A 20,692-nucleotide genomic window follows, 5' to 3' on the forward strand; every position below is an offset into this window, starting at 1 on the left:
GAATCCAGGAGGTAGAGGTTGCAGTGAGCTGAGATCAAGCAACTGCACTCCAGCTTGGATGACAGAGTGAGACTCCGTCTCAAAAAAAAAAAAAGAAAGAAAAAAAAATTAGAACCTCATGAATGTCTCCTTCTCTGAGACAAAGTGAACAAACCACATCAGGAAAATTATGACAGAAAAATGACAGGAAATGACAGGCAGCCATTGGCATTTCCATTCTTATTTGTGGTTTCTAGGTTTTGTTTGCTTTCCTTTTTAATTTTTTTCCTAGAAAAAAAAAACACAACCAGGAGAATTTATATGACAAACTACCAGTGTCAGGATGACAGAGGAAAAGAGAAAGAAGGGGAAGGCCAGAGGCATGGGAAGTGAATAAAAAGTGGGTTCGGGATCGTATGGAATGGTCCACACGGTCACGTACAGGTCCTCAGGAGATGACCGGTCCCTTTGGCATGCATGTCTGGTGCCTGGTCTTCTGGTCTGCCTGCTCAGACACCCATGGGCAGAGATAGCTGGCCACATGTAAACCTGCCAATGACAAACTCAGGATTTTATACACAAAGACGTAGTTCAGTTCCTTGGCTTTATGGTCAGGCATCACACAGCAGGCAGCCAGCAGCTTTTCTTGCCTGAGAGAAGAGTCCAGAAGAGCAGGTGAGTCACCTTTGAAGACACTCTGGCATCAGAGCAGTGAACTGCAAGCAGCCACCCGCTCATGTGCAGATGTGGCCCTCACCACCCATGCAGGAATCTGTCCAGACATCCCCAGTCAATCTGGCCAACAGATGGAACATGACAGTCCCTTTCTAGCCACAGCTTCAGTGTTGTCCATTCTCCAGTCTTGCTTGAACTGCCTATCACCTTAAAGGTTGGAGGCAATTGGAATCCATTTCCTTTTCAGCTCAGCAATGGATGTTCATTCCCAAGAAGCAAGTAATTTAACAAGGACAGGTTGGCCATCTGGATCTACACTGAAGGTCTTTCAAGTTTCATCCACTTTATACCCAGAGCTCAGGGCAGAAAATTCAGCCAGAGCCAGAGCAAACAGGGTGTCTAGAGTGATGGCTGAAAGACAAAGTGCCAGCAGCACACTGCAAGGCCAGAGTACATTCAAGAGGGGGAGAGGGGCATGCGGCAGGTTGGAGCCCCAAGTCAGAGTCTAGGGCAGCGTTGAGTCTGAAGGACACAGCCCGGCCTGCTGGGCTGACAGGGTGGGTCTGATGCCTCACGTGACGGGGCCCCACTGGTTGTATTCCTATGTGGAGGGTGGTGGGTTCCTGCCCTGTTGTGGCCCCTGTTCCTGAACTGAGGCCAGGTTCCATCTCAGTGCTGCAGTCCTGAAGAGCACCACGCTGGCCCGCCAGCCAGGCCACAGTCCTCAGCCCCTCTGGGTTCCACAAGAAGACCCCAGGGAGCCATAGTCGCTGGGAGGGAAGGGGCCAGGGAAGGGAGACTGCATTCTGCTGGGAGAGACTCAGGGAGGGACTACCATGGGCTTGGAAGAAGCTACGGCCCAAATATTGCAGAGCCAAAAGGAATGGGATACATTTCTAAAAAGTGACAACAGTCTTGTCCCTATTTTAAAAACAGAATATTGTTGCTGTTGCCTGGTTTTGTTTTTTTCCTTTTAAAACCACTCACATTTAAAAGGTGAAAGGGCTGGGAGATGTAGTTCCCTTTACTTTCATCCTTGGTAGGCACGAGGAGGCCTCAGTCTCATGCTGGCTCCTGCTCTCCTTGTCTGGGCTCCAGTCACACAGAGCAAGGCCAGGGAGGGTAGCAACTGTTCTGCCTTCCAACAGCAATTCCCTCTTCCCATAAAACCAGGGCACACGTGAGGAGACGTCCAAAGACTAAAGTGCACAGAACTCCCCGGAGCAGGTGGCCTGGGGGTGGGTCACTCCGAGAAGGAAGAGGGCTGGGGGCATCAGCCCAGAGCCACAGCTGTGAAACAAACACTGATCCCTGTGATGTGAGCCTGCAGGCCACAGTCCCCTTTCCCTTGGGCCCTCTGACACTTCTTCCTGGGACTGTCCACTCTCAGCAGCTCTCCAAGGAAAGTCTCGGTCCCAAAGCTATGGCCCATCCTGGGGGAAACTTGGATGACCTTCCCTGGCTGCTAATGACTCGTGAACGTGAAGGGAGCAGGATGCAGCAGGAGGGAAACAGTGCATTATAGAAAACCAGTGGACCCCCAGTTCTGAGAGCAGGGATACTCGAATAACCTTAAAGGCAGAGTCTCTCTGGGGAAGGTTTGGAGAACATGGTCAGGATCCTACCAGTGAGGCCTGCTGGGGAAAGGAGCTCCTCTGGGTGCAAGAGGAGTTGCAGAGTTGGGGGAAGGGCTGCCGAGGAAGAGAGCCCAAAGCTGGCATTAGGGTGTGTAGGCAGGAGGTGGCTGGAACTGGTTGATGACCTCATATTCCGCCGGGTAGGGCTCGTTCTCCTCCATCTCAGAGAGCAGCTCCAGAGCCTGCTCCTCTTCCTCTGTGGGGTAGTGGCGAAGGAGGTTGGCTGCGGTGGCCAGGATTGAGGCTCCACCAGCTCCTGCCACCAGGTAGAAGCTAACAGCGAAGGTGACATAGACCTGGGATCCATGGTACTTCTTATGCTGCTGCTGCTGGGCCAGGATGAGTTCAGAAGCCCAATAAGAAAAGCCAATGACAGTGGCACACTGCAGGACTAGGGGACAGAGGGACAGCACAGAATGGGGATTAGCGGGCACTCCAAAACCAAGATGCTTGAGGACCCAATTGCAGCCTCACTACCCAATCCCCATTCTCAGAGAACCTGCCTGGCCCCAGACCCAGCAAGGAGGAGCTCTCTTGGCCATGGGATTCCTGGCCTGAGGCTGGGGACAGCAGTCTGACCTGATGTAGGCCAGATTCCTGCTGTCTTAAGGAACAAATAGGGTCATGCAGCTTGGGAGCTGGAGTGGGCACACCACAATTCAAACCAACACAGCAAAACAGGCATGAGGGAGGCCAGCAGCCACATACAAGAAAAGGCTGGTCTGTAGGGAAACAGAAAGGTGGAGAGGAGAGAATGTGACCAGGAGCTCCAGAGGAGACAGGGGAGACAGCCTGGTTCCTTCTTCACTCATGCCGCGTTTGAGCTCAGTTGGGCTTCAAATGCCATTTTAGAGAGCTGTGAGCTTCCTTGCAGAATTTCTAGCAACATTTCCTCTCTACAGCTGGGCTGAGTGGTTTGTGATCCTGGCAAGTTAGCAGCTAGACTGGAGCAGGCTGCTGACACCCTGACACTCTGGGAACGGCTGGAGCTTCGCACATGAGCTCCTGGAAGGGTGTCTGCTCACAGAAACCAGAGCCCCCACCAGCAACTCCAGACAGGATGCCCCCGCCCTGTGGCAGTTCCTCCCCCACTGTGAGGGGGACCTGTGCTTACCAGTGAGGATATGGGCGAAGGCATAGCGACGGGTGATCTTCAGGGCGGGATGCTTGGGACCAAAGACATCCAGAAGGAAAGCAGAGAGACTACACAGGATGCCCAGGAAGCAGAAGGCAGCGATGACCCGCAGGAGCAGCACTGTCTGGGGATTCATGCAGAAATCTGTAGGGGGAGAACCAAATCTTCAGGGTCCCATGTAACACCTGGTGCAGGAAATCTTGACCTAGAAGGGGCTTGATCCCCTCCACCAGTCCTGGGGAGCCAGGGCAGTTCTGGAGGACACTCTCCTAGCTCTTGCTCCAAGGTGGTCGGCAGGGGAGCTGGAACAAATTCCACATCAGCACACAGAAGCCCTGGGCCACTGCTCTCCTGTACTTCAAGTCCTCCTCTTTCTTTCTTTCTTTCTTTTTTTTTTTTTGAGATGGAATTTCGCTCTTGTTACCCAGGCTGGAGTGCAATGGTGCGATCTCGGCTCACTGCAACCTCCGCCTCCTGGGTTCAGGCAATTCTCCTGCCTCAGCCTCCCGAGTAGCTGGGATTACAGGCACGCGCCACCATGCCCAGCTAATTTTTTGTATTTTTAGTAGAGACAGGGTTTCACCATGTTGACCAGGATGGTCTCGATCTCTTGACCTCGTGATCCACCCGCCTCAGCCTCCCAAAGTGCTGGGATTACAGGCGTGAGCCACCGCACCCGGCCTAAGTCCTCCTCTTTCCAAGAAGACAAGCCTAAGTGCAGGATTCCACTTCACTGTATCTGCCATGCCCTTCTAACCATTTTTAAAGACACTGACAATTAACCTGACATGTTAATGCATTCTGCTAAAGGAAAAGCCTGAGCAGGCAGGAAAAGCCTGACTTCTGAGCTGAGATAGCCAGAGAGGCTAAGACCACAGGTCAATTAATGCTGATTGTCCATTTACTCACTCATTCATTCCCTTTTTGTTCCAAAGAGAAGTTGAACTTGAAGACCTATGCTAAGTGAAATCAACAAAACGTAGAACAAATATTTTATAATTCCACTCAAACAAGATACTTAGAATAGTCAAATTTATAGAGACAGAAAATATAATAGTGGTTGCCAGGGGGTAAGGAGCGGGGAGAACAGTAAGTTATTTAATGTGCACAGAGGTACAGTGTGAAATGATGAAAAAGTTTGGAAACAGTCGTGATGCTTGCACAACAATGTTAATGTGCGTAGTAGCACTGAACTGAACACTTAAAATGGTTACTACTTTGGGTGGCTGAGGTGGGAGGCTTGCTCGTAGCCTGGGCAAGAGAGTGAGACCCCGTCTCTCTGGAAAAAAAAAAAAATTGCTGGGCATGGTTGCTCATGCCTATAGTCTCAGCTCCTTTGGAGGCTGAGGCAAGAGGATTGCTGGAGCCCAGGAGTTCGGGGTTACAGTAAGCTATCATCATACCACTGTACTCCAGCCTGGATGACAGAGTAAGACCCCGTCTCTTAAAAACAAAAGGTTAAAATGCTAAGTTTTATATTATGTCTATTTTACCACACACAAAAAAAGAGTGAAATAAAGAGGAAGAAAGAAGTTGCAGCAGTTTAGAGAAATGTGTAGCAGCTACAAGAAAGTATTACATAGATTAGAAAAGGGGGTGGACTATACTGTCACATTGAGTTTTGCTCCCTCCCCAAACCCTACGAGAAGAAAAGAATTTTTTTTTAAAGGCATAAACCCATACAAAAAGAAACGGAGGTGTAAAACAAGGTTCTGAAAACTGGAAAGTAAAGGGCATAGCACTACCTAGAAAAGACTCAGCAGAGCTGGGGAACAAGCCGGCAATGGGAAAAGCTAGGAAACAACCACATTTATGCCACAAAAGCCCCAGAAGGCTTGGACAGTGCCAACGTGCACACGTCAAGGGCATAAATGAAGGAAAAGGAAGAGACTGAAAGGAAAGACATGGTACTCAAGGAGTCCCTGGGAGTCACGGTGCAGGGAGAGCCCATGACGACAATCACGCACCAGACACACAGAGCAACTTGTATTTCCCTCCAGTACTTTAGCTATTCTTTTAAAAAAACATTTCAACTAGACGACACTGTCTGTCTCCTTTGATAACTATGCAAACTGCCACAGCTCCCAGAAGCATAGGGTAGACTAAAGGCTGAACCAAAAAGAAACCAGGCTGTGATTAGTAGTTTAAGCTTTAATAAAAAGTAGGAAATGGGGCCGGGCAGGGTGGCTCATGCCTGTAATCCCAGCACTTTGGGAGGCCGAGGAGGGTGGATTACCTAAGTTCAGGAGTTCGAGACCATCCTGACCCAATATGGTGAAACCCCATCTCTACTAAAAATTTTAAAAAATTAGCCATGTGTGGTGGCATGTGCCTGTAGTCCCAGCTACCTGGGAGGCTGAGACAGAAGAATTGCTTGAACCCGGTGGGCGGAGATTGCAGTGAGCCAAGATCATCACGCCACTGAACTCCAGCCTGGGCAATAGAGCAAGGCTCCATCTTTAAAAAAAAAAAAGTAGAAAATGGGGCTTTAACTTTCTCTCCTTTCTCTGTTATAGCCACTGGCAAGTTCTTTTATTTGGGCCATGGTTCAAGTGATTTAGGAAAATTTGGAAAGGGCTGGCAAGACTCAAGCTATATAGGGTCCTTTCCTGAACTTGACCTCAGGCTGAGAGGGTGTGGGGTGTGATCATCAATCTCTAAGGCATACCCAAACCACTGTGGCATTGGCTGAAAGCATGACCCCAGGTCCTCAGAGAGTCCAAGTTCTAGGTCTGGACGAGGGCCCAGGAATCTGGATTTTAACAAGAAGCCCAGATAATCTCCATGCAGGTGATCCAAGCCCTACATTTCAAGAAACACTGGTTCCAGACCTCAGAAGAAGGTGGACTGGAGAGGGGACCCAAACCCAGCAAAGCTGACTCAGCCCATTAGACGCCGGCATCACAGGTCCTGGGTGGAGGGAAGCCCTGCGCCTTTGGGATTGAGCATACATACCCTGCCTCAGGCTCAGAGTTTGCCTGGCAGAAACTGGCTGGGCCCAGACAAGGCTCATATGCCTCTGGCTTTGGGTCACCCACCAAGCATCCCTCAGAGCTATCTTTCATGATCTCTTGCCTGCTGACCATGTTTTGGGCCCAAGCATCCAGCTTGGGTAACTGCCTACTTCTTCCAGAAACCCTGCCTGTGTGTGAGGCCTGCCAGCAACTGGAACCAGCCTTCGTTGAACTCCTGCAGAGCTGTAGTGCATGGGGCCTTGCTGAAAGAAAAGCTCTAGGAGACAGGGGCTATCTCCTGAATTTATTTTAAATATTATTAAAAGCTGAGAGAGTTCTTCTCGGGGTCCACATGGCATGCGGCAGGGATGGGGCAGTGTTCTTATAGTGCTTCCAAGAATAACCTGCCAGAGGTCACATGCTGCTCTGCAGCAGGCCATGTCAGATTCCACTCACATTACTAATGAGGCCAGGCACGTGGAATGGGAAAAGTAATACAAGGGAGCTTCAAGGAGACTGTGTTGTTTGTTTGGCTGGCTGATAAGCACAAGGATGTTTATTTTATTATCCTTAAAAATGAACATCCATGACATATACTCCTACTGTCTTATGTTTCATTGTACATGAATTTTAGTAATAAGGAGACAGGCACATGATAAAAAGCTTCCGAGAGGACGTCCCTCTCCTTACAGATGCCCACCTGCTCCTCCCCAACATTGTTGGAGGGACCTTGTATACCCCTCCCGGGACTGCCTGTGTACACAGATAGGTCAAATGTGATCCTCGTTAAGCCTCACTGTCCCCTTGGGGGATTTACCACACAGCTCAGATGAGGAGTTGGGGGCTCCAGGAGGTGAAGTGGCTTCCTCCCCGCCACATGCTGCAGAGCTGGATTCCAAACTATGGTCAGGATCCCCTGTACTGTGCTGCTCAGAATGTATTTTTCCCTGGAGATAATCAATCAAATCCTAAAGAGTTGTGCATGAATGAGGGGGGCAGCAGCTAACAGGAATACTGTTGGAGTCAACCTCGGGGCCAGCTGCTAAGCTCACTAGAGGAACAGCTTGAAGCATGAAATCTCTCAAATAAAAAAAGGTTTGGGTCATTAAGTCCTCATATGAGGAATTATTGGGCAAAACCTATCAGGCATGATGTCTACACTCCTGCAGCACTACCACCATCAGAGCTCGCTCTTGGAAGTGGTCAGGACACCAGAAAGGCTCAGGACCTAGTGCCGAATCCTAGCTCTAGCAGAGACTGCATTACTTTGAGCAGGTACCTTGAGTGCGCCGGACCTCTGTTTTCTCATTGATCAAATGAAAACAACAGCATCTGCCCCACCCACCACCAGGGCACGCTGGGTCAGCTGATACCGTGCCCATGAAAGAGCAGCCCCCTGTTCCGTTACTAACCTCGGCATGCCTCTCCTTCTTCTACCAAGACTTCCTTGACCACACGTCAGTCTGTGGAGGCCAAAGCCTACTAAAGTCAGACTAAGGGCCTGCTCTACTACTGTGACAACGTGATAGAGAGAAGGGGCTTTTTAACTAAAACTCCAACAGGTTTTGTTTCAATGTAACTGCCTTTCTCCACTCCAAAGCTGTGAGTAAACCCTCAGGGTTAGTGAGAAAACCAAATGTCAACTTCCCTCTGGGTAACGTTAACAGATACCCCAGGGGCTTGCCCCTGTAACAGGTGGGCTTTCCTCAGAGGGTCTTAGTGTACACAGGAAGAACAGGCAGTTATCCTAGACAGGCTTGGAGCCCAGCTCAGAGACTCTTCCGTAGTATCTCAGTGTCTTTCTCTTCTCCCTTCCTAGACATCAGTGCAGCAGGGAAGGCAACAAACACCTGCTCCCGTGAGGGGATTGCTAAAGAAAACCCCTGAAGGTTAATTATGTAGGATTTTATCTGAGACAAAAATGGCACTCAAGGCAGGACCCTATCTTGAAATTCAAGCCAGTGGTGTAGTCCACAATGCCCCAGGTAGACACAGAACATGTCCTATCCTCCAGCTGTGCTCCGGTCTGTTGATTTTAATAAACACTTCTTGGCTGTGCCCTCTAGTCATCAGGGAAGTAGGTAGCTGTAATAGGATCCCGTGGAACTGACTTTGCTCAAGGTCACTGGTGAGTCACCGGGCTAGATTTGTTTTGAAGGTCCTGCCTCTTCCTGTCTAGCTGCCCATTGCTCTAACCACTCCCAACCCAAACAGTTTATAGGCAGAAAGGCTAAAGAGACTTCTGTCGCACCCCCGTCCCTCCTTGCTGGAGTCCCTGTGAATTAGAGACACTTTCCCACTGCCCCAATCACTCTTAGCAGCTGTGCAACCTGCTCAGCCTCTCCCCACCGTGACTTTTTTAGCTTCCAGACAGGCCTGTGACACATGCCTCTAACAGGGCCCTCTAGTGCCTAGCCAGGTCATCCCGCAGATACCAACGGGCCCCGCAGAACCTGGCAGTGTCATTTGCCCCAGTCACTACCTGTCAGGCACATAGGCTCTCCCTGGAAGGCCCTTGATCTTCCAGTGGCTGCTGTCAATTGTGATTCTCCCAACTTCCTCTCCCCAACTTCCTCATTCTCCAAAGATGCTTCCTGGGGCTGTTGCCAATGCCCTTTGCTGGCCACACTTGAGAGGCAGAAAGGCTCAGAAGAAATGACTATCTGAGGCCTCTCTTTCAGGGGCCACTAGAGGTCTGAGTCTATCTCCACCCAGGGCCAGGTTGAGAGCTGCGTGAGAAGAAGGCACCGCTTGCAGGGGCAGTGGAGAAAATCCAGGATGGGGTCTTCTTTTTTTTTAGAGAAAGGGTCTCACTCTGTACCCAGGCTGGAGTGCAGAGGCACAATGATAGCTCACTGCAGCCTCAAATTCTTGGGCTCAAGTGATCCTCCTGGCCTCCTGCTTCAGCCTCCCAAAGAGCTAAGATTACAGGAGTGAGCCACCATGCCCAGCCCAGGATGGGGTCTTTGGAGCTAGGTTTCATTGGCTAAAGCCTCTGAAGCTTTGTGAATGACAATGGGAGAGTGGCTTTGCCCTGGGATCACCAACTAGAGCCCCAACACTGAGGTGATGAAGTTATGATAAAAAGCACAGCTTCAGCTGGGCTTGTGATAAAACTCAATTAGAATAGGAAAGTGATAAGCCTTGAGTAGCTTTGATGGGAAATAAACTCGGAGCTCACTAAGGTGTTGTGGTAAGACTATGGACCTTGGAGTCAATGTCCATTCAGATTAGCTGAGCAAACTAACTAGCCTCCCTGAGCTGGGATCTTTGTGAAGTGAGGCTGATGACAGTACCTACCAAATAAAGATGCTGTTTAGGAGGGAAAAAGCAGGCATGGGGTGTGATTAGCATAATGCCCGAGTGTGGCACTTGCGCAGGGGCTGAGAAATGGTAAGGCTGCTCTAGGGCCTGCTGGCTGCCCAACTCCCATCACCTGGAGAGACCTTGGCAGGGTCTGTTCTCCCTCTGGAAATATCAATATGCGGCCAGGAGCAGTGGCCCACGCCTGTAATCTCAGCACTTTAAGAGGCCAAGGAGGGTGGATCACTTGAGGTCAGGAGTTCAAGACCAGCATGGTCAACACGGCAAAACCTCATCTCTACTAAAACTACAAAAATTAGCCAGGTGTGGTGGCACCTGTAGTCCTAGCTATTCAGGAGGCTGAGACAGGAGAATCACTTGAACCTGGGAGGCAGAGGTTGCAGTGAGCCGAGATGGTGACAGCCTGGCAACAAAGACTCCATCTCAAAAAAAAAAAAATCTACATGCACCACATCTGTGTTTGACGGCTCTGCTCCCTCTTGAGATTCGGAGTACTCCAGGCTCCCAGGTCAGGACATCTGTTAGGCCCTGAGAATCACCACAGTCATACAGGATACTACCTGTCTGAAGGCCCACTGGGTACCAACAAGTACAAAGAAAAAGGAGAGAAGACACAATCAGGGACCTCCGGATTCCTCACTGATTCTTCTACGACAGCTCACGAGGCACCACTGACAACACTCCTACTAATGGGCACAAAGTGTTCCTAGGAGATGGCCACAGGCAAGCGAGGTTAAGAAAACATGCGCTGCAAAAGACAAAGTGGAGCCTGAATAATTTCTTTCTTTTCTTTTTTTTTTGAGATGGAGTCTCACTCTGTCACCCAGGCTGGAGTGCAGTAGTGTGATCTGGGCTCACTGCAACCTCACTTCCTGGGTTCAAGCAATTCTGCTGCCTCAGCCTCCTGAGTAGCTGATATTACAGGCACCAGCCACCAGACCCGGCTAATTTTTGTATTTTTAGTTGAGATGGGGTTTCACCATGTTGGCCAGGCTGATCTTGAACTCCTGACCTTAGGTGATCTGCCCGCCTCGGCCTCCCAAAGTACTGGGATTACAGGCATGAGTCACTCCCAAGCACCTGGCCTGGCCTGAATAATTTCTTGGAAAGGGTAAATACACATGTAAACAAAGACCTGCACCAAAAATTTACTTTTTTCTTTGAGACAGAATTTCGCTTTTGTTGCCCAGGCTGGAGTGCAGTGGTGCGATCCTGGCTCATTGCAACCTCCGCCTCCCGGGTTTAAGCAATTCTCCTGCCCCAGCCTCTCGAGCAGCTGGGATTATAGGTGCCCGCCACCATGCCCGGCTCAAAAATTTACTTTTATTTATTTATTTGTTTATTTATTTTTTGAGACAGAGTTTCACTCTTGTTGCCCAGGCTGGAGTGCAATGGCGCGATCTCGACTCACCGCAACCTCCACCTCCCAGTTCAAGTGATTCTTTTGCCTCAGCCTCCCGAGTAGCTGGGATTACAGGAATGTGCCACCATGCCTGGCTAATTATGTATTTTTAGTAGAGATGGGGTTTCTCCATTTGGTCAGGCTGGTCTCAAACTCCTGACCTCAGGTGATCTGCCCGCCTCGGCTTCCCAAAGTGCTGGGGTTACAGGCCTGAGTCACTGTGCCCGGCCCTACTTTTATTTTTAACATGTCTTCGACAAGGATGCCCACCAAAGTGAAATAATTATGAGACTGTTCCTTATGACAGCTGAAGTAAAAGAAAGGATAAAAAAACCATAAATGAGATAGCATCATCTTACATTGGCAGCAACAGATGTGGGGTAGTCCCAGCTCTGCCACCCCCAACTGGGTAGCCTTGGGGAGATCATTCATTTTTCTGAGCCACAGCTAAGCACACCCCATGCCATGCTAGATTTCAGAGATCTAGTTTCCTAGATCTGATGGGTCTAGTGGTGGGAAGATGGTATGTGTGCTTCAAAGAAAGCAAGTGCAGGGCAATGAGCTAAAAGAAAAGCCAACAAGACTCACTCAAGCTTAATGCTCTTTGTGTGATCAGCAACACGACAGAGAAAAGGCTGCATATCACAAGGCCTCTGTCATGTGCATAACTTTGGCTTTAATGAGCCAACCCAGCAAAGAGTATCATTAAGGCAATATCTGGAATCAACCAGAAGCCCCCAACCTTCTACAAAATCACCCTACAGCCTCTAAAACGCAAGAGAGATGCAAAACAGTAAGAAAACACTCAGAGAAAGACAACAGTTGGCCACAAGGATGAGGTTTGTCAGCCGAGACCTGCAGAAGCACAGTACGGTCCAACGCACAGACAGGAACTTGGACCTTTTCACCAAATCCCAGTGCCTGAATCCTTCAGAACGTAACATGTAGATATCTAACAGGAAGTGCTTCTGATAGGTGGTTCAGTAAACCGGTTCAGAATGCATCACAGCCAGGGAATAGCACAGAGAGGATATAAGACCTTCAAAATGGTTCAGAAGACCTTGGGGTTGATGAACTATGCTGTTCTAAGGACTGTCTGGGGTCCATTGATTATTGCTAGGGTAAAAAGCAGGCGTTAAAGGTCCAGTCCTGCCCTCACATTAGTTTTTACTGGAGATAATACTGGGCAGGATGAATTATGAGGGCCCCTAGGACCCTCCCATAGTCTGTTGTCTATCTGGCTGGAAAGCGTTATAATGAACAACGCAACCTTGCCTCTGTCAGGCACACTTGTAATGGTTCCAAGAGCCAAATTCCAACTGCTGTGCTGAGGGTGGTAATGGAACTGTTTTCTGATTACCTAAAACGCCACAGATCCCCTTCTTCTCTAATACACATCCAATTACATAGAACTCTAAAATATCTTTTAAAACCCATTCATATTAAAAGTTCCTTTTTCTCCATTAATCAGCCTGCCCCAAAGAAGGTAAGGGGCCAGCTAACTGTGATACCTAGCACCCTTATCTTTTCTTGATACACAGCATCCTTCCTCCAGCAGAATCCTAAAATAGCAGCAGTCAGGATTAACATGGCTGTGAGAAGTAGGTGCTTAGATGAATAACATCAGAATTAATGAGGGGCCGGACCCCAAACAGAGCCACCTGGCGGGCAGGAACGCCAGGCAGGAATGGGGCCGTTTCCTTCAACCAAGTGTCTGGTCCCTGGCTATCTCTGCTTCGGCGGGAACCACATTCTGGCCGCCCCCCGCCCCACCCCGCCGAGGCCTGGAGGGCCAGTGCGCAGCACCCTCACCTTTCAGCAGGTCCGGATGCACATAGCCCAACACGTCGGAGACCCCCAGCTCCTGGCGGGAACAGGTGCCTCCGTGGATGTGCAACCAGGCGGGCTCGGCGAGGGCAGTGCACAGCGCCGTGATGGACAGGGCGCCAGGCAGGGCCGAGGCCAGGCTACGCTCCGGCTGCTTGGGCAGAGCGCTGCCTCCCGGGCTCCTCCGCCGGCGCCCGCCGGGAAGCCCTGCGCCTCCAGGGGCGTACATGCCCGGGGCCGCCCGCCGTCGCTCCGCAGTCGCTGCTGGTTGCCGCCGACCTCCGCGGGGCGCGCAGAGCCTTACAGTTCGGTGGAGGAGAGCAACGCTCCGGGTACGCTGCAGGTGAGGCTGGCGCTGGGCTGTCAGGATTGACACCAGTGGATGGGGGGGTGGGACCCAGGGCTGACAGAGACGGGGAGGGCTGCGGGGATTCGGGGGGCGGGGACAGGAGACTCCGAAATGGGACTGCGGGACGACAACCGGAGAGGGCCAGAGGCCAGATGGGGTCTGGGTAGACTCGGGTGCGGGGTGGAGGGATAGGGGATCGGCTTCTGCTGGAGGAAAGACCCGCACTCAGGGTCTCGGCCAGAGGGTGTCGAGGGGCGGCGGACCGGGCTGGGCCGCGGGGATCGGGGACCGGTGATCTGGGACCGGCGGTTTGGGGTGCGACCTGTGCGGAGAAAAGACCCTTCCCACGCCGCCCATTGTTCCTCACCAGTCAGCAGGCCTCAGGGCTGGGATCGCGCCGCTCAGCCCACTCCCGGGCTTCTCGGCTGCCAGGGGCCGAGTATTCCCAGGCCCCAATCCCGCAACGCCCGGACAGAACCGGGCTCGATGCACTTCCGGCTTCCTCCTCCTCTGCCTCTGCCTCCGCCTCCTCCGGCTGCCCGTCCCGTCCCCCGTGCGCGTCACAGCCTGGGCTCTCCGCCGGCTCTCCGCAGGGCCTCACGGGACTGGTAGTTCGAGGCGTCCTGTGTTTTCCCTGCGGAGGTGAGGGGAGCGACTACAACTCCCAGAGGGCCACGCGTCCGCAGCCGTAGGCACCTGAGTTCCCTGGGCGACCGGGGTCCTCCGGCGGCCGCTGGAACCTAGAGTGGGCGGCGCGCAAATGCGCGCTTGAGTCCTGCTGTCTGCGCAGCTGACTCTGACCGCCCCCACCTCTCCCTGCGTCGGGCTGCCATGAAGGACTCGCTGGTGCTGCTGGGCCGTGTCCCTGCGCACCCGGATTCCCGCTGCTGGTTCCTGGCCTGGAACCCCGCGGGAACCCTGCTGGCCTCGTGTGGCGGCGATCGGAGAATCCGCATCTGGGGCACGGAGGGTAAGGCCTAGCTTGGCTGCGCGGCCCTCGGCGCTGAGGGCTCCGCCTGCGCATAGTGCGGGCGCGCAGCCTGTCAGGGAGGCTGACCCTGTTCCTGACAGGGAGAGTCGGATGCTAGCCGCCCAGAGAAGGGCTTTACTGGCAAAGAAGTCTGCAACTACTGGGAGCAAAAACGTCAGCAGACAAGGTGAAATGTCGAGGGAATTGTGGTAGCTGCTGAGGCAGGAAAATGGGAAGAGAAAGGTGTTAGGAAAGTGGCCTGTAGAGTAACTTGAGACTGGATGTTCAGATTTCATACCGAGGGCATTGGGGAACCAATGGCAATTTTAGATCAGATTTGTTTTAGCAAGATGCCTCCAGAGGCTGGGCGCGGTGGCTCACGCCTGTAATCCTAGCACTTTGGGAGGCTAAGGCGGGTGGATCACCTGAGGTCAAGAGTTCAAGACCAGCCTGGCTAACATGATGAAACCCTGTCTCTACTAAAAATACAAAATTAGCCAGGCGTGGTGGCGGGCACCTGTAATCCCACCTACTCGAGAGGCTGAGGCAGGACAATCACATGAACCCAGAAGGCGAAGGTTACAGTGAGCTGAGATCGTACCATTGCACTCCAGCCTGGGCATCAGAGCAAAAACTCCATCTCAAAAAAAAAAAAAAAAAGAAAAGGCCTCCAGAGGAAGTAGAGTCAGTTGCATCTTTGTAAACTCTGTGAAATACACCCCCTGAGCTTTCCCCCACTAGCCTGACTCCAATGCTAGCTAGCCCCCCAATATCAAATAGCTTCATGGTGCTGCACCCAGCTCCAGAGCCTGGCCTGTGCTCCACCTTTAGGTGACAGCTGGATCTGCAAGTCTGTCATTTCTGAAGGCCACCAGCGCACCGTGCGGAAGGTGGCCTGGTCCCCCTGCGGTAATTACCTGGCCTCTGCCAGCTTTGATGCTACCACTTGCATTTGGAAGAAGAACCAGGATGACTTTGAGGTACCCAGGCTGGTTGGGACCATAATTATTACCTGTTTGCTCCCCAGGGCTGGTTCAGGAACCTGAGCCAACCTGCGCCAGTTGGGCTGTACCCATGGGAAGGGCCTCAGGAGAGTTAGCTGCTGTTAATTCTCATTTTCCTTCCTCCTTCGCAGTGTGTAACCACTCTTGAGGGCCATGAAAATGAGGTCAAGTCAGTGGCTTGGGCCCCATCTGGCAACCTTCTGGCCACTTGCAGCCGAGATAAGAGTGTCTGGGTCTGGGAAGGTGAGTCCAGGTCCCTCCAGGTGGATTGGGAACAACCTGACAGCCCCCTCTGTGTCCCTGACAGGGTCGGCTCTTGGGTTTGCTTCTTTTTCTCTCCCACAGTTGATGAAGAGGATGAGTATGAATGTGTCAGTGTTCTCAACTCCCACACACAGGATGTCAAGCATGTGGTTTGGCACCCAAGTCAGGAGGTAAGAGTCAGGCAAGGTCTCTAGTGGGAAGGGCTCTGGTGTACAGGCTTGTGCCCAGCCTTCCTTTGCTTTCCAGCCTTAATTTAGCTTTTACAGGAATCTCTGTCTGTGAACAAAAAACATTAGCCCCTTTATAAAAACAGATCTGGCCGGGTGCAGTGGCTCACACCTATAATCCCAGCACTTTGGGAGGCCAAGGCAGGAGTTCGAGACCAGCCTGGCCAACATGGTGAAACCCTGTCCCTACTAAAAATACAGAATTAGCAGGGTGTGGTGGTGGGTGCCCGTAGTGCCAGCTGCTCTTGAGGCTGAGGCAGGAGAATCGTTTGAACCCAGGAGACGGAGGTTGCAGCGAGCTGAGATTGTGCCACTGCACTCCAACCTGGGCAACAGGAGCGAAACTCTGTTTCAAGAAAATAAATAAATAAATAAAAATAAAAGCAGATCCCTGGGACTGACCTGTCCTGTGCTTCCTGGGGCACACAAACACATGTTGGGTCTCCTTTCCCTCTTCCCCCAGCTCTTAGCCTCTGCCAGCTACGATGACACAGTGAAGCTGTACCGGGAGGAAGAGGATGACTGGGTATGCTGTGCCACCCTTGAGGGCCACGAATCCACTGTGTGGAGCTTGGCCTTTGACCCCAGTGGCCAGCGCCTGGCATCTTGCAGTGATGACCGTACTGTGCGCATCTGGCGCCAGTATCTACCAGGCAACGAACAAGGTGAGGGTCCATTAGTAGAGCTAAAGAAGACCCATCTCTCAAGGGATTCACAGTCTGCTAAGACACACATATGAGTCAGAGCAAATCAGGGTAAAAGGTAAGATGTGCCACAAGACGGCTCTGGATGGAGTGCTGGAAGATTCGGGAAAGCTTTGTGGAACAGGGGCCGTTTCATCTGCATTTAAGAGGGTATATAGAATTTTAACATGATAATTTCACGTGAGAATTCCAAGTGAAAACAGTGTGAGTAAACGTAACAATGGTGGGAATGCCTAGACTGATGTGAGGAGTAGTAATTCATTTAAATGGGGCATAGGATATCTAGGGTTTGAAGAGGAATAAAGTGGGTGAGTCAGCTGGTGGGTGGCCTTCACAGGCAGACTAAGTAGTTATATATAGTCTGCAACAGAACAGGGACATTTACTTCTCAGAATTCTGCTTGATAAAGGCCAGTCTGGCCATAGTGTGTAAGGTAGATCAGCGAGGATGGGGACAGGAATGGAGATGTGAACTTATAATCAGTTGAAGATGAGGGTGAGGGAAGGTAAGTTAGGTTCTCCTCTGAGGTGCCTAGGACATAGGAATGTCTTAAGTGTAAGAGAAGTCTCTTTTGCAGGGGTGGCATGCAGTGGCTCTGACCCCAGTTGGAAATGTGTCTGTACTTTGTCGGGCTTCCACTCAAGGACCATTTATGACATTGCTTGGTAAGACTATATCCCCCACCCGCATCTCATCCACATAAAGCAGAGATTTCAGAGAAGGCATGACCCATGCAGCCCTCTGCAACCTTGGGGGGTGCTTGGGAATTGAGGGCAGCCATCCCCATTCCTTATCAGCCCTGACTCTACCATGCTGGTTTACAGCTGGTTGGGCTGGCATTCGTGGGAGCAAGAAACAATTCCAGGCTGTGAGGACAGCACCAGTGCTCGGGGTTCACACAGCTTGTGCTGTCCAGAAGTTATTATTGAATCTGCATTCATGGCTGGGGTTTCTATGGCTTGGTAACACCGACTCTGTCCTTTGGAAGCTGGGAAAGCTGCACCATTCATATAGGAGAGTAGGTCAGAGGGTAGTTCTGGCCCTGAGAATTGATCCCTAGGAAATAATCCAAAACAGTGAAAAAAAAAACCTGATAAGCACTCAAGCTTGCTCTATATTAGCATTTGGGAATCACCTATTCAACAAAAGTGAACTTAAGTAAATTATGGTAGAACTCACCTTGTTATAGCACTGTTTAAAGAAAGGGGTTAAGAGGCCGGGCACGGTGACTCATGCCTGTAATCCCAGCACTTTGGGAGACTAAGGCGGGTGGATCACTTGAGGTCGGGAGTTTGAGACCAGCCTGTCCAACATGGTGAAACCCTGTCTGTACTGAAAATACAAAAATTAGTGGGACATGGTGGCACACACCTGTAGTCCCAGCTACTTGGGATGCTGAGGCAGGAAAATCACTTGAACCTTGGAGGTGCAGGTTGCAGTGAGCAGAGATCATGCCACTGCACTCTAGCCTGGGCGACAGGGCAAGACTCCATCTCAAAAAAAAAAAAAAAAAGAATACTTTACTTTATAACATGGGAAACTGCTTATGCCAAGTGAGAAAAGTGCAGTTCATAACTGCATGTAGTTTTTTAGGGTAATCATAGTAGGGGAGAAACCTAGATGGCAGCATCTGAAGATGTAAGTGGGTAATATTTGTGACTCCTTATTAGTTGGGGAAACATTTTAAGAGGAGGTTTTTAGCTGAGGCCTGAAGTTAGGAAAGAGAACAGGCCAGGAACTATGGAACAAGTATCTCCTGCCTAATCAGTCAGGTATACTCACTGATGTCACTTTCCTTCCAGGTGTCAGCTGACAGGGGCCCTGGCTACGGCTTGTGGGGATGATGCGATACGTGTGTTTGAGGAGGATCCCAACTCAGATCCACAGCAGCCCACCTTCTCCCTGACAGCCCACTTGCATCAGGCTCATTCCCAAGATGTCAACTGTGTGGCCTGGAACCCCAAGGAGCCAGGGCTGCTGGCCTCCTGCAGTGATGATGGGGAGGTGGCCTTCTGGAAGTATCAGCGGCCTGAAGGCCTCTGAGCTACCTCGACTTTGGACAGCATAATGACTCCCCAGAAAATGTCATGAGACTTTGCCAGCCCCTGAGAGGACCAGGAGGAGCATCCTTGACCTTCATTTAACCTGGCTCACTTCTATTTAGACTTGGGTGGAAGTATGGAGCCACAGAACTGCTCTCTTTCCCCTCCTTTGACATGAGGCCCTCAGTAAAGAGCTACAGAACATCAGTACATTGTTATACCACCGATTTTTCTTGCATTAGGGCACAGTGTTAAATTTTTGAGGGGCAAATATACTATTTATAATCACTATGTATAGTAGGAGGGGGTATATATCTCAGGCCTTTCTGAAGTTGTAAGACTTAAATAATCCATCTGTGTCCCTATTTTATAAGGATATTCATAAAAGAATTCCATGGTGAATCCTTGTGTGAAATAGGTCCTGCCTTCATTTGAAAGTGACTTTCATTTTCAAATTCAACTATGAACACTAGAATTCTGGTACACACACACACACCTGACACACACACACACCTGCCTGCTGGCTAGCAGGGATCCTGGTTGGCAAAGAACCTTCTCCCAAATGTCTCTAGAGGACACCCAGGCATTGGGGGACCGGCAAGACCACCTCCTCTGTGTGGGCCCCTGTCTCAGGTGGGCAGGGCCGTCAAAGCTTCAGGGCCTTCACAAGCTCGCCCTGCTCTCCTGGGGCAGCCCTCATGCAGGGGTGGCCTGAGGACTTCCCAGGGTCCTCAACTTGAACACCGCCCCTCCGTGTGTTTTGTGGGATTTTGAATGACAGATATTTAGGGGGAGGAGAGAGGTTCTATGATCACTGAATAGACATTTTCCATAGAAGATACACAATTTGCCAATTGGCTCAATTTCATTCGTTAGTAAGAAAATACAAGTCAAACCACAATTAATACTAATTGACACCCACTTAAATGGCTATAGCAAAGATACAATGACAAATGTTAGAAAAGAAGTGAGGAATATGGAACTCACATATGCTGCAAATGGGAATGTAAAATATCATAGCCACCTTGAAAACAAAACAAAAATGGGGCCATCCCTCAACATACTGCACATAAAATCACTAGAGGACACGGACACTCTCACCCACAGTTAGTATGCAAAAGAAATAAAATTCCTATAATCATAAAGACTCTTACATGAATGCTCATAACGTGGTCTTGTCCATGCAATAGAACACTACTTGCCATCCAAGAGGAATGATGTAATGATCCACGCTACCACAGAAATGAAACCCAAATCATTAGGCTGACAGAAAGAACCAGACCCAAAAGGCCACATAATTCATGATCCTGGATATTAGACATTTTGATAATAGGCTTATGTATAGAGACATAAAATTGATTGTTGTCTAGATCTGACATGGCAAAGGAGAGTGAATGCAAAGTATACCCCAGTAAAGCATTTTAAAAAATAAACATATTAACATACACTAAGGTACTTTCGACTTCCAGAAACCCAAGTCACAGATTGTAAAAATGAAATATATTTCTTGTCCAGTTCAAAGCAGGATAAAGAAAAGGGAGGCAGCAAGCTAACAGGCGCATGTTTGGTTACTGACGTAGGGGTACTAATGGGCAGGAACCATGTGATTCATTTAACCAGGTCAGAAAAGCAAAGGAAATGATTTTAATTTGTTGAAGACCACTGTGGCTCACAGAGTGTTAGGAATGTGAAGCTGTACTCGTAGTGTTGGGCATATCCCTTATCAAACACAGCTCAAAAGAGCCGTCTCACAGGAAGGTCAGCAAGACCCTCCTGGTCCCAGTTGCCTGGAGCTTTACAGCTGTCTATCCCAGTCCTAAAACTACCTTCAGTCACTCATTCTAAACCCAAAGTAACAATGAAATCCAATACAAAACCCCATATTTCATGACTACCACATTCAATAGTTTGCCTTTTTTTCTTTTTTCTTTCCAGCCCTCCGCATTACTTCTCTTTGTATCCCTACCTGGCGTGGCTGGTTCTGGAAAAAGACTGTGTCAAAAATAAAAAGAATCTGAGGAGCTCAGGCTGTGGGTCTGCGTTTGGTGCCAGGCGCCCTCCTAGGCGAGCATGGGAGCTGTGGGGAGGACTTGGTGCTCTCAGGGTGCAGATGGCCCCTGACAGTCCCTGGAACCTGGATGTCGCCCTGCACCAGGCCGCAGTCCCCTCAGCGCCAGCCCAGGGTGTCAGACCTGCAAT

At 50.4% G+C, this 20,692-nt stretch overlaps 2 protein-coding genes across 2 annotated transcripts; one reads left to right on the top strand and one right to left on the bottom strand.

Moving 5' to 3' along the window:
* Positions 1 to 569: 569 nt before the first annotated feature.
* TMEM127 (transmembrane protein 127) lies at positions 570 to 13,162 on the bottom strand. The gene is made up of 3 exons (XM_012444796.2): positions 12,919 to 13,162; positions 3,406 to 3,570; positions 570 to 2,682 (listed from the first exon to the last, which is right to left on the bottom strand). The coding sequence occupies exons 1-3, from the start codon at positions 13,160 to 13,162 to the stop codon at positions 2,375 to 2,377; spliced, it is 717 nt and encodes a 238-aa protein (XP_012300219.1). The 3' UTR covers positions 570 to 2,374.
* A 926-nt stretch (positions 13,163 to 14,088) lies between these two features.
* On the top strand, positions 14,089 to 18,895 carry CIAO1 (cytosolic iron-sulfur assembly component 1). Its single transcript, XM_012444795.3, has 7 exons — positions 14,089 to 14,252; positions 15,084 to 15,232; positions 15,388 to 15,499; positions 15,602 to 15,690; positions 16,211 to 16,412; positions 17,029 to 17,116; positions 18,254 to 18,895. The coding sequence occupies exons 1-7, from the start codon at positions 14,114 to 14,116 to the stop codon at positions 18,492 to 18,494; spliced, it is 1,020 nt and encodes a 339-aa protein (XP_012300218.1). The 5' UTR covers positions 14,089 to 14,113; the 3' UTR covers positions 18,495 to 18,895.
* Positions 18,896 to 20,692: the final 1,797 nt, after the last annotated feature.

Source organism: Aotus nancymaae, unplaced genomic scaffold (genome assembly GCF_030222135.1).
Source record: "Aotus nancymaae isolate 86718 unplaced genomic scaffold, 86718_ANA_hifiasm-v0.15.2.pri h1tg000030l, whole genome shotgun sequence".
NCBI classification, from domain to species: domain Eukaryota; kingdom Metazoa; phylum Chordata; class Mammalia; order Primates; family Aotidae; genus Aotus; species Aotus nancymaae.

Coding starts and splice junctions, on each gene's coding strand:
- TMEM127 (XM_012444796.2), bottom strand. CDS start 13,162: ATGTACGCCCCTGGAGGCGCAGGGCTTCCCGGCGGGCGCCGGCGGAGG. Junction 3,571..12,918: donor GCATCCGGACCTGCTGAAAG/GTGAGGGTGCTG, acceptor CTCCCCCTACAG/ATTTCTGCATGAATCCCCAG. Junction 2,683..3,405: donor CTTCGCCCATATCCTCACTG/GTAAGCACAGGT, acceptor TCTGTCCCCTAG/TCCTGCAGTGTGCCACTGTC.
- CIAO1 (XM_012444795.3), top strand. CDS start 14,114: ATGAAGGACTCGCTGGTGCTGCTGGGCCGTGTCCCTGCGCACCCGGAT. Junction 15,233..15,387: donor AGAACCAGGATGACTTTGAG/GTACCCAGGCTG, acceptor CCTCCTTCGCAG/TGTGTAACCACTCTTGAGGG. Junction 17,117..18,253: donor ACCATTTATGACATTGCTTG/GTAAGACTATAT, acceptor CTTTCCTTCCAG/GTGTCAGCTGACAGGGGCCC.